Raw genomic sequence first — 13,047 nt, 5'->3', positions numbered from 1 at the left:
CATAAAAGCTGAATATGGGGAATCATTACAGTTATTATCATATCTATCACCATAGTGCCTAGGTCCTGTCGCATTCCAGCTATGCTATACTGTACAATACTCAAAAGTAGTTTACAATTTTTAAAGTTATATCACCCAGGCATTGCTCTTCCAATGCAGCACCATGGTTTTCTCCTGCGGCTCTCAGATATGCAGCTCAGCCTCTCTATGTTAGAAACAAACGCAATCCGATCTTGGGAGAAAAAGTTTCTAAAAAATCCTGTTCTAATTCCGATTCTCCCCAGCGCCCCTTCTGTCACCCCCATGGCAGCTGCTTCTCTGCGGGGCTGAGTTACAGAGCTTAATGGAGACTGTCCAAAGCCAACAGGTTTACAAGCCTGTACCAGGCTGCACACGCACAGCATCAATCAGGTTTCTCAGTCACAACCCTCTGAGGATCTGTCAGAGATTTTATGGACAAGAACAGGTCACCACAGTTCTTGGAAATGTAATACTTTTCTCTCTTTTTTTTTTTCCTTCAGTTTTCCATGTCAAAAAGTGTATCTGTATATTCTGACTAGAAAATAGCTTTTTTTTTTTTTTTCAGTCCAAAAATCTGTTCCTAGTATTTTCCTACGTCTGGAACAAAAACATATTAATCTCGTGCCACAACTCACTGCATTACCACAGTGTTACCTCAGCCTTTGTTGCCACAAGAAGCAACTCCCATAAAGCTAAAATAACGCATTACTGTATTTTCTCTGCATAAACAAATCTGCAAGTGTTTAACACCAATACTAAATGTTAAATACAAGTACTGCTTGCACCTTCATTTGAGATGGGCAGCTTGCAATTAAGTACAAGAATGAGCAATAAGAGAATCTGGTGAAGCTCAGTTTTTAAATGAATTTTAAGATGGATCAGAAGGATCCTTAAAAATCCAGTTGACTTCAAGTGTAGTTAACTCCCATCCTAATTCTGCTCCTCTATTTAGACAGCAACCCATCTCAATGTTAATCTATGCTTTGCTTATTAATCACACAAGAGGGCTTTTCACATTGAGATACTCTGTGCTTCCAAGTCAGTGAAGACATCCTAAAAAACAAATAGCTACAAACTTAAAGCTTGAGTCCAGAAGTTTCCTGTACCCTTAAGTGGCCTTCTATCTATAAAGCAACATACAAATAGCAAGAATAGCCCCTGAAGTCAAGAAGACTAAATATAGTACTAATGGGAAAGCTTATGCCTGGTTGAACTCACAGTAGAGAAAAGATGGCTACTAAAATTAGTAAAAAGTATCTGCAGTCTATCAGCTGAAACGTGAAATAAAGAGTAATAGTAAGTGTGAGATACTGATAACTAGAGAATAATGTATTGAGATGTGGGACATTGCCAGATAATTTTTCATTATTTATAGAAGTTACTTCAATTATAGGTCTCTGGGTGTAATTCACAAAATACAGATTGGAACAGAAGTGAAAAGCAATGACAACAAATGAAATCCTAATCCAAATAATTGAAATAGTTTTTGTGTATCTGGGCTAATAAGTTTCAAATGCTGCTCATTGCCATCAAACATATTAAGTTTAAGATGAGAGAATAAAAGTACTATTTCCTCAGAGGAGTTTTGCTGCACCGTTCTGACCCATGGGAGCCCAGATCTCCCAGGAAGGTTCTGTAAGTCTGATGACAAGCAACAGAACAAGAGACAAACAAAAAGAGCAAGCATATGGTAGACTGTAAATCAAAGCGGTAGGGGGTCTATCATTGCAGTAGACAGGATTTACTGATTTCACCAGGAATGCTACATTAATGTCTTCCAGATTTGCTTAGTAACACACCGCAGGTCAAAATAATCTCGAAGGATATAATGGCTGAACAGAATTGAACTCCTCCAATGAGACTTTCTAAGAATTAAAACACTACGCTCACCTTTACTGTGTTCTCAACTCATTAATGTTACCTTGTCAATAAATCAGTGCATAGCTGCTCAGACCATATCTTCTCCCATCGCACCATCACGCAGTAGATTTTTTTCCACCTTCTTGCTTCACAAAGCGTTCTCTGGTAACGTGCTTGTTTGCTATTACATCAGTGCTTCATCTTAAGCAGCTCACACACCTGCAACTACTATTCAAGCCAACCTTCAGTTTTTGGTGGCTTTGATGCTTATTATGTTTGCAAACTAGATAACTATGATAGCTAATAGCGGACAGAAATACCAGAGCTCAAAGATTTGGTTTGGGTAATTGCTTAGCAATATATGACTGTTGCTAACATTATATTTTCTGGATAGCTAGTACTTTTGCAGAATAAGACTTCAAAAGATTTCTTTCTTGCACCTGCTGCTTTTGTTGGTTTACAAGTGCCAACAGTTCTCATCACAAGATTGCAAACACTTGTACCTTTTGGCTTAGCCTGTAAATGAGCGTCAAATACTTCAGTCTTGAAAAAGCTTCTAATAGGTGTTAGCTTCTTTTTTCTTTCCTTTTTTTTTTTTTAAAAAAAAAAAAAGCTTTTTACCATTTTGAAATTGTTGGTCAGGGACTGAGCCATGGTAACTTTGAAATAACATAGGGCTTTTTAAACTAACCATTGTTTAAAACCTAGAAAAAAAATTATTAATTAAGCTTAATAAATGTATGTGTTACAAGCTATGACAAGTTCTACCAAGTAGTTTCGTTTGTAGTTCAGTGAGACTGCTTGCAATTAGTTTTTGAAATTATTAACTCTATGAAGATTGTATATATATAATATTAAAAAAAAAAACAAACAAAAACAAACAAAAAAACACCTTCTCAGAAATAAAAAAGGGGGAGATCTGTCTTTTAAAGAAAATAAATTTTCTAATACAGCATACAGACTTAGACTCTTTTTTTTTTTTTTTTTTGGAAGTAAACCTGCATACTATTTTGAGGATTTTGTAACCATTTACTAAAATTACCTTATTAGAAATTCTCTTACAGTGTTCTTCACGTGTCATTTTCAAAGCTCATTTTCACAGGACCATAGTAAGAGGCCCAAGTGGCCAGAGCTATACTGACTTTTCTGCTGTTCTGACACCATTGAGTTGCAGCCTCAGGAGCAACAGCAGTATTTTGTTAAAGCTGGCAAAAGCAGGACTTCTCCTCTCCTTTGTGATAATGCCTGCAAAGTCTTAAAATCAGATGTTTTCTGAGCCCACGATAATTTGATGACTAGCTGCTATTTTCTTAAACTAGATCTTTTTTCTTTGATAAGATTTTTTCGAATGATGTTTTGTGAAACTAATTTAGAAGAAGAGATCTATCAGTACTACTTGTCTGAGTTCCCCACCAAGTCTCAGATGACGAGAGAACCTAAAGAATGTCTCTTTTGAATTTTTTTTTTATAAAGACATGATTTGTGCAATGTAGCATGTGCATTATGTAAGCTACTGAACAAAGGAATCTCAAATCATAACAGTTTAGTCCCATTTCAGGATACAATAATGGAACTGAACATTTAAGCATAGAGAGACTGCTGGGGGTCTCCTTTTTGAAAGAAAATGAATCTTAAGCAAAGATTTGACTGTAACTAGCCAACAAAGCAGTATTCTCTGACGTCAGGCAATTCAAAGTGGTATCAGGAGATTGCTATTATTTGTAGTGTCTGGTGTTTGGAAGAATGGCAGATTTCCATTCCGCTGTGCTGGCCCACTATTAACACAAGAATGCTCTGCCAGTGGCACATCATAGATCAGCATGAACATTTTCAAGAACAAAATGTACTGGCACCATCAGATGGGCAGGAATGCTGAGGAGACAAAATGCTCTGTCATTATTAGGTAGTGCTTCTAGCCTTAAACATGAAAATGCAAAGAAAGGCAATCGAATAATCCCTAAAGCATACTCAACCAATGTATTTTTTCTCTGTTTTCTCATACAGTGAAAGTGCAATTCATATCGAGGAGTCAAGGGGTATTGGAGGCTACTGGACACTAATCTAGGGATATAGGTAAAAAGGCATAATTTAATAAAACCCTTTTTATCACTTCGGTCTTACAGAAAACAGCACAGAAAGTATTATAGAAAAATACTGAAAATATCCAAATTCCTCACAGGAGGATAAAATAGGATAATAAAATCAACCATAAGTGATTTTAATTCTTGACAATAGATTAAACTCCACCATAAAGGTATATATATAATCAAAAGTGGCTTCCCCAGATCCAGCCAATGTTGTACATCCTACAGCTCTGTTAAGAGATAAGTCCCCTCAGCCTTGCTCAGACTTCCAGCAAGTATGTCAGTTCATGTGAAGCGTGATGGTATTTTGTCAGATGCAAGCACCTGCCTGGCAGAAAATCAGCTTTATTTACAGCAGCCACTGAGCAGAGGCTTGTGACTCTGCATTTTTGCTTCTGAAACCATAATTCACTATGATATTTTTGGTACCTAAGTGGTAAGACAGAAAGACAGTCAAACAAAAACTAGAGGCATCTGTTCAATTCCCTTTGAATTTGGCTTGGAAGAACAGTCAGTTTAATCTGAAATAATTGTGGCTTTATTCTGTCCTCTCTCTATCTCTCAACAGATTTTACTGTTGCTTCTCTGCCCCAGCTCTAGCCTTCACCAGCAAATATGGTGAGACCAGTCATGGAACTGCCTAGAAAGCGGCCGGAATTATCCAGCAGCCACAACACCTAGTTTTCAGCAGGTAAACAGCCTGATCCAGTTCACCATATAACTACATAAACACTAGTGCTGGCATATAAAACTTTTTAGAGGTATGGCAAGTTTATCAGGAGTTAAAGAAGGTATGGAATATAGTCTTTAGCATTTTTTTTTTTTTGACAGAAAGAATGTGATTTGTTTCAGTTACTTGCCAAACCTAATACACTATTTATGTAAACAATGACAGGTTCTATGACTCCTGTAATCTTTGTCTTTTATAAAAGTATTCCAAATGGGTCAAATTAAGAATTATGATTAATTGTACCTATGCAAAGTAAGCATAAGAAAGCTTTCCTAGTTGACATGCTTTGATGAGAAAGTTTGTAACTTACTCATATAATTTGTCACCAGATAATGTTTATCTTCTTGTACTCTCTAATCTTTTTAGAAAATTATTTAAAATGCCTCTTACAAAACTTGAATTTGAAATAACTCTCTGATGAAAGTAACATATAGGTCATCTTAAAGAGATGACATAAGTATTCTATAGTTTTTGTTTTGTTTTGTTTTTTAGAGAAAACTAGATAACTTGTTTTTCAGATTTTCATAGTTACGGATGATCTTATGAAAATAAAGTAATTTAATTGGCTATGTATCAACACTGCTTATACCAGCTCAACTTCTAACCATTCTTAAATCCACAAACACAAAGAGGAGAGGCAGGTGTTCTATGAGTTGCTTGAAAAGTGAACAATTCCATCATAGACCAAATAAACAGAAAAGTGCGTTCAGCGCTTAATACCTCAGTTGGTACCAGGCAAAAATGCTCTCCCAGACCGGCAGCATAAAATACACAGTTGATCAATGTTTATTTGAACATATGGGAGAAAATGTTGTCATAAATATTTCCTTTGATTTGTCTTTCAACAGTCTGTCTTGTTTAATAAATAAGTAGTTTGATGATAGTTAGTTTCAGTTTCCATCACTTTATTTTACTATAGAATTAATATACCTGTTGAGGCCTGTTTGTAGAAAGAAAAAAGAATCACTTTTCTCTGGCATTCACTACCTCTTCTTACCAATGTGTGGATGAACAAATCTGAGCATTACCTATGCTGATAAAATTCAAAATATGGATCTGTAGTTTATAATCCAGAGCAATTTACATGTTTGCCTGGTCCTGATCTGGACCATGAATAACTTTTCTTTCATCCTTGCCAGTGTCTCACAGTGCTGCAGGAATACAAACATATATAGGAAATGTCTGTTGCTTACTTTTTTGTGGTTTCCCCAAAAGCAACTACAATAATACCATAAAACCAAGAGGAAGCCTGAAGTGTTGAACCCTGATCCTCTCACAACCTTTGTGAGAAGTGCAATGCTACTTTGAAGTTAACCAATACCACAAGTTGTGACGTTTATTTTTGTGTCATAGAATAATAGAAAAACATAATTTGGAAGGCAATCATCTTTCTTCCAATCAATCTTCTCATGAGATGACAGGTTTGAGGTAACAGCTGAGCAAGTTTTGTAAATCAGGATGCCTAACCTATGCCAACCTGAGCCTATTTATGAATTTTAACTTTAGTTGGAAAAGACAGAAGATACTACTTAAATATCTGTGGTATTAGAACTCAGTGCCTAGATCAAATCACCAATAACCTATTAGGAGTTTATTTCATTTCAGCATATAGTGAAGTATAAATGCACCTGCATTTTTTTTCCTCCTGCTCCTTACTGTTCTCCTTTCTCTTTTCCTTCACCCATTATTTCTGAACCATTTCCCCCATCCTGTGTCAGTACAGCATCTCATGACAAAGACATGCAGTGGCACTTGGTGTAGCATCAGCATGCACGATCAATGCTTGACTTTTCTATCTATGTGTGTGTAACTAACTTGTTGTCTTCTTAGTGGCATATTTAGTATGGATAAAAGAAGAACAGCAAGAATAAAACCTGGCACCCTTATTTTGAATCAGGATGTGAATTACCCATGATAGACTAATAACTTAAGTATTATGCGCCGTTCTGAATCTTCAGTTTGATGCAAAGAATAGCAAGTTAGTATAGTGGGGAATTTCTTCCTTGATATTCTCCTAAATTTACATGCTTGGCTCACTTCCATGCAGTGCTACAAAGATGTCAAAAACATCTTGAAGAGGTGCAATTGCTAAAATAGACCTCTGAAGCTGACAGAAGATTAACATATATGTTGCTTAAAACCCACTGAAAAATCCCAGTCCTCTTTCTTCCAAACACTTTAGCATGTGCATACTTATTTCAGAGATGAAGAGCCCTGCCAAAAGCACCTGGACTGAGGCTGTAAATAGTTATGTGTGTAGAAAGGAGGGCAACTGGACCTGTAAATGGGTGACAGAATTAAAAGAAAAAAAGTCAGCTTGTCACCTAGACTGAGCTCACAATTTCAATTTGTCCAAGAAAGCCACTGTCCAACAGTATGCCCTAACAACAATTTTCTGCAGGGTTTTTGTTAATTTACTCTGTGGAATTAATTTTTATTTACTGGTAACTTTTCTCCCACTTTAGTACTATTTTGTGGTAGTTTTGGCAGTGCTGCTATCGGATGCTTCTTGTCATACAGAATTTGTGTGTAAAAGCTTGAAATCTAAGAAGACAAAAGAGTCTGTGATGTGAAGCATTTTACCTCTAAAAATGTGGTTATGACAGTTACCTCACACCTTGTGCGAGAAGCTGGAATCTGTACGCCTGTTTAACTTCTAAACCTTGCCATTGGTAGAGCAGTAATTTTGCATGGTCACAGCCTGTATCTGTTCATTAATCCAGGCTGTGGGTGGGAGGCGCTAGGAACTTTCAGGGCTGAGTGTCTGAGCCGCAGAATGGGCAATCCCTCATTTGTTCCTTGTACTGCATATGCAGAGATTTTAGGGTAGGTCTTAACTGGCAGGACATGGACCTCCTGGCCTTAACCCACAGTTCTAAAAGGTGTCAAAGCTAATATTTCTAAGAGTGGCAGAGAGTGAAAGAGATGCAAAAGGCATTCTTAATGGAGGGATATGTAATATGGGCCTGAGTGATAGGGAAACAGACTTTGACGCTCATCTTAGGACCAACATTAAACTAATTTTTTTCGTACTCAAATTGACAGGGCCTTCATGCATCTTCCTTGTTCTGTACTTACTAATTTCAGCCAAATTCTCTGCAGCATTCAGCTCAGCCATTCCCACCACCATGCACCACCACAGCATGGACCAAGCAGTTGTCGCGCAGCAGACAGGAATACAAAGCACTCGGGGCTGACTCAGCACCTGGGCGTAAGGAAAGCCTGAGGTAGCCAGTGCAACCACTGGCTGGTCAGCAGGCTTCCTGCTGCCAATCCAGAGCATTGGCATACACGATTACATTAAAACATGCCAGTGGGAACCTAACGCTAGATTTAATGACTTCAAGTGAAAATAAAGAAAGCTGTTACGTTCAGACTGTTATTGTTCATGCTGCTTTGTGAATTTATTTCTTTAAATTTTCCACTTGTGCTCCTGCCAAGAGAGATCTATTAGACAGTAAGCAGCAAGAGTAAAACTTTATCATTTTGTTTCAAACTATAAAATAATTTACATCACATATTTTACTTACTTTTGTCTTTTTTTTTTTTTTTTGAAACCACAAACATTCCAGCATCACACTGTAGGAATAAGAATAACAATAGAAAGCATAACCTTTTGCATAGTATTAAATGAACAGACAGAGTAAGTTCTTTATTTACAATTATTGTCTAGATAAAAAAATTCATAAAAACAGATGAATGAACATATATTAATAACCCCTAGTGGGATGGATTGCCAATGTACCACTGTATTGTTGTCCACAAATCTCATGCTGCTAAGTACAGTACGTCGAGAGCGAGCATTTATATATTGCAGGGAATTTTAACAAACTGATCATTTTGGTTTTTGATCCATTGTTCCCATCACAGAGAGGTCAAGCAATAAAAGAAAGGAATTGTGATGCACGACTTGTAGTTGAAAGGTCATAGCTATTCTGCTTTTTTAAAAAAAAAATCTATCATTTATCATATACATAAAGCACAGTCTCTGCTCACAAAAGCCCAAGTTTTCTATGCATCTCAGTTTATATATGTTTTACTATATATACACAGAATGCAGTGTTCATTTTCTTAACAGTTTTCAAGTCTGCAAATGGTACCTTAGAGAGGGGTACTCCTACAGGAAAATTAAAAAAAAAAAAATTAAACCAAGAAAAAATATGAAGTGTTTGAAAATAAAAAGGCAAAGAGTCAGTGTTAAGATGCTGAAAATAAATTGTTCCAGTATTAACAGCTTTTGAAGATGTTCAAGTCCAAAGCTAGAGGCTTCCCTGTAAATAGATAACACTTTTTTTCTTCTGAATATGATATCCCAAATAGGCCATAGAAACCCAATACATGTTATACAAAGGTTAATCACCATATTTACAAAGCGAAGAACAATCCTGACTGAGTTTCAATCACTTTGTTGCTAGGAATTAGCTAAAATAATAATGCTTTCATGCTAGCTTTTTACTGTTAAGAAATGGGTACCACTATCTGTTGAAAACAGAGTTGTATACGCCTCCCAAGACCTGTTGTGTTGGTCAGTGAAAAGTTTGGATCAGCGAACTATGAGTTTGAGCCAAAAACATTCAAGCTTCTACACAAAAGTCCGGAAGCTGGCAATTCAAGCTGATTTGAGCTTTACCTGGCTGAATAGTCTTGATGCACCCTGAAAACACTTTAGTCAGTTCAGTCTGCAGTTTGGCCATGAGTCTAATCTTGTTTTGGAGAGTTCTGGCTTGGATTAGTTCTTGTGACTGCAGAGATGCACCATGTTATTAGCCAACTTTAAGACAACCAGTAATACCTTAACAAATCAATTTATCAAGCTAGTTTGAGAGTGTTTTTCAACACATCTGGCTTAATCAGTGGTGTAATTCAAAATATCTTTTGCACTGTACAATTATGGAAAAGATCATATGCTGAAAAGTCTCCAAGCAAACTTTATATTAAATACAAAAATTATTTATGAAAAATCTGTGATCCACAAAGTGCTTAGCATTCAAGTGGTTGACATAGCAATTATATAAGCTCATAAGTTTTAAGTTACCAGGGCTGTTACCATCTTGAAAAATATTTTTCACCCTCTTACTGCAGGTTTTCCAAATAGCTTTCTTTGTAGAAAGCTCTAAGTAAAACAATTGTTACAGTATACCTTGTGACTACAGGAAGACAAGCTTGGTTAAAAACAAAATCACACAAAGCATATCTCAATACACAATTAATATAGCTTCAGTCAGACCTAGTAGTGCAGAAATGATAGTTTTCTTTAAAAAAAAAAAAATTAAAGCAACAACCTACAGTAATTTTCATCCAAAATGCCAACAGCCCATACTTTGTAAGTAGTAAGGAAATAAATGCCTAAATTACTAACTGAAAAGGATTAACACAATATATCACAATATTTTAACATTAGTTTGATCTCCATATAGACAAACCAAATATAACTTATTTTTAATCTGTTATTTATAAACTCAACTCAGTTTCACATTCTTTCTCTCCAAAATTATTTTTGGAAGCCATTGCCATATGTTTAAAGAATGAAATAGCCTCCATGATCATCTGTTGCACCAAAACAAATTCAAGCAGTTTATCAGAGGGAAAAAAAAGAAAAAAAAAAAAAAAAAGAAAAAAAAAAGAGAGAGAACCTGATCATTCTGATTTTTATTTGAAACAAAGGAAGCCTGGTTTACCTCCCTGTATATAGGATCACAATGCTACATCCAATGTGTTATATTTTGGCTTCTTTTGTTATTTACTAGCAATATCTACATTACTTAACAAAAAAAAATAAAATAAAAATAAAAATCAGGCAGAAATCAGAACACAGTTGTAATAAAATATCCAGGGTGCAATATTACAGATGTTTTCAATGAGCTGAGCTGAGCCATTTTTATACTACTTCGGCAGGAAGTGCTTTCTTAACCCTACAAATAGTTAAGGATATTATCTACAGGCTTGTAAACAAATTACATTCTTTTTTTTAGGACATAAATAAGTTAAAATAGTCAGAGCAATTTGAGCAGAAACAAGGCAACATGCCAACAAAGAAACTTTATATATATATAACTATATATATATAGATAGATATATACATATATATAATTAATTATGTATATACTTATATGTATATATCTCTATATATAGTCTCATAAATGTTTAAGTTCCTCTGTCCAACTGGTGCAAATCTACTGTGCAAGTTAAGCTTTGCAACTTCAAAAAAGTTATTTAAATTAATCTATACAATTGAGTCCATGCCACACAAGCATTTCAAAAAACTCACAGACCAGTGAATTGGATAAATAGCCTCAGAAAGAAGTCCTCTGCAGTTCCTGCTTAAGGAGGAAAAATAAAACAAAATGAAATAAAAATAAAGAGAAACAAAAAGAGAGAAAGAAGGGCCAGAAGTGTACAGTACATTCATGCAGGAGGGTATTTTTTTGTTTGTTTTGTTTTTCTGAAAGGGAACAAGAGGGGGTATGTAAATCAGCCATTCATTCTTTCCCCAAAACCATTGTGATCAACAATTCATTCACTTGTCTCAGAGTGAATAAGAGTTCAAACAGCTTTTCAGCCAGCAATGTTTTTAATATATATATTTATATATTTCGGTTGCTGTGGTTTTTATTTTATTTTACTATTTTTTTTTTTTTTTTTGCGGTGACCTTTTCAGCTAAAGTGATGTCTCCAGGCTATGTATTGGGCTTCCTGGACTAGAAGAGGTAGCTGATTTACTTGTGTCAGTTGTAAGATTTATTCCACTGTCGATAGCACTGTTGTTCTTGTTCAGCGAAGACGGTGGACTCGAGTTTTTCTTGAGAGCAGAGTCTTCTTCTAGGTCTGTGTCATCAATGAGTGGGATGTGGGGCTGGGAATCTTCTATCCTAAATTCAGGATGAGTCATAAAGTTGTGAATAGAGGTTCTAGATTCTGGTTTTTCTAAACCTTCATAGAGAGAGCTACGGAATGCCTTCACGACGCGGATCTGGGGGGAGAAAAGGAAGGAGATGTCAGAGGTAGCACCTTTAAAGGGCAACACTGTTAGAGAATACTTTGTGAAGAATGTAGCATATGGTTAGGGCAGTGCAGGCAGCTGAAGTCCATAGTCTCTGGATGTTATATGCATAAACGAGTGGCTCAGTTATGTGCATTTTGAATATCTGTATCAACTGCAATATTAAAATAAATCAAGTTTAAAGCCATCAAAGAACTGATGGGAAGTACTGGTTAAAGAAAGCGAACATCCACTCGTGTGGTACATCCCTAGTAAAAGACAAGCCATGTTAATTGTAATGCAAATGTAAAACCATGCATGTTGATAGTTTTGCAGTGAGTAAGTAGGAAGGCTTTTTTAATTAAAAAAGTCTCTTTTGTATTGTTAAAAAAAAACACATTACACATAACATATCACACTTCACAAACAGAAAAGCACAGAACAGAGACACAGTTTGATGGGTACATATGAGACACACAGGAGCCAAGGGTAAAAGCTATCAGTAATATCAATGTTTTAAAGCAAAATATAAATGAATGCAGCCAAGAGCACAAAAAGCCAAGCAGACAAAATACTAAGCATAATCATGCTATCACAGGGGGAAAAGGAAAAAAAAAAGGAAAAAGGAAAAAAAAAAAACCACAGTTACCACATGAACAGAGATAACTTGCACACAACAACTACACTTGGAAGCCTGGATAATGTGAACATCGTATTGTTGAACCAACTTTTATTTTTCCTTCATGCATATGTGAGGTAAACACTCGAGTATAGACCCACTGTTCTAGCCATTTAACTTTTTAATATATAGTAAACATAATAAAGTAATGTATTGATTGTTGGTTTGACTTGAATTGCATTGTTAAACAGCAAGCTCTTTCATTTTCTGTGTCTCAGTTTTAATACTGTTTGTAAGGTTAGACGCTGAAAGCGACACAATTTATGCCATATATGCAGTCTTTAAACTAGGTCAGCAGACTTATGCCAGGATAAATTTAATGTTGTTAGCCACCTGACAATAAGAACACAGGTGAAAACTACAAGGCTCAGCCCATCAGACTGTCAGCCACAGTGCAAATTGCTTTCTCAGTAGGAAATGAAAGGAGCAGAGAGAGGAGCGTGGCAGAGTGGGGACACTAGTGCTCTGTGGGTGAGCAAAGGGAGGGATGCTGTCTGTATCCCAGTGACCTGCTGGTCCTGAAAAGACGTGAAGGAATGTGCTATGTGTTACTACTGAAAAAACATAACTTTTTGGAAGGAGGTGAGGGGCAGAGAGGAAAAAACAGAATGGCAAAAATGTGATCTGTTGGCAAATGCTTTATGACTAAATATGAGTTCTATCCTTCTACTTCCATGTAGTTCATGAGTGAATT

At 36.0% G+C, this 13,047-nt stretch overlaps 1 protein-coding gene across 26 annotated transcripts in view; it reads right to left on the bottom strand.

The window, feature by feature from the left end:
• Positions 1-8,074: 8,074 nt before the first annotated feature.
• The window catches only part of ATP2B2 (ATPase plasma membrane Ca2+ transporting 2), a 415,848-nt gene continuing 410,875 nt past the window's right edge, over positions 8,075-13,047 (bottom strand). For 24 of the 26 annotated variants that reach the window (XM_080606728.1, XM_080606718.1, XM_080606717.1 and 21 more), the window contains one exon: positions 8,075-11,665. In XM_080606728.1, coding sequence (XP_080462854.1) covers positions 11,354-11,665 — 312 coding nt within the window. In that variant the 3' untranslated portion in view covers positions 8,075-11,353. The remainder of the gene's footprint in view (positions 11,666-13,047) is intronic. The other 2 variants (XM_080606724.1, XM_080606720.1) reach the window with 2 other exon arrangements.

Source organism: Anser brachyrhynchus (assembly GCF_964034855.1).
Source record: "Anser brachyrhynchus genome assembly, chromosome: 10".
In the NCBI taxonomy this organism is placed as follows: Eukaryota; Metazoa; Chordata; class Aves; order Anseriformes; family Anatidae; genus Anser; species Anser brachyrhynchus.
Note: the sequence above shows the minus strand (reverse complement) of the source record. Positions and strands in the feature narration are given on the sequence as shown.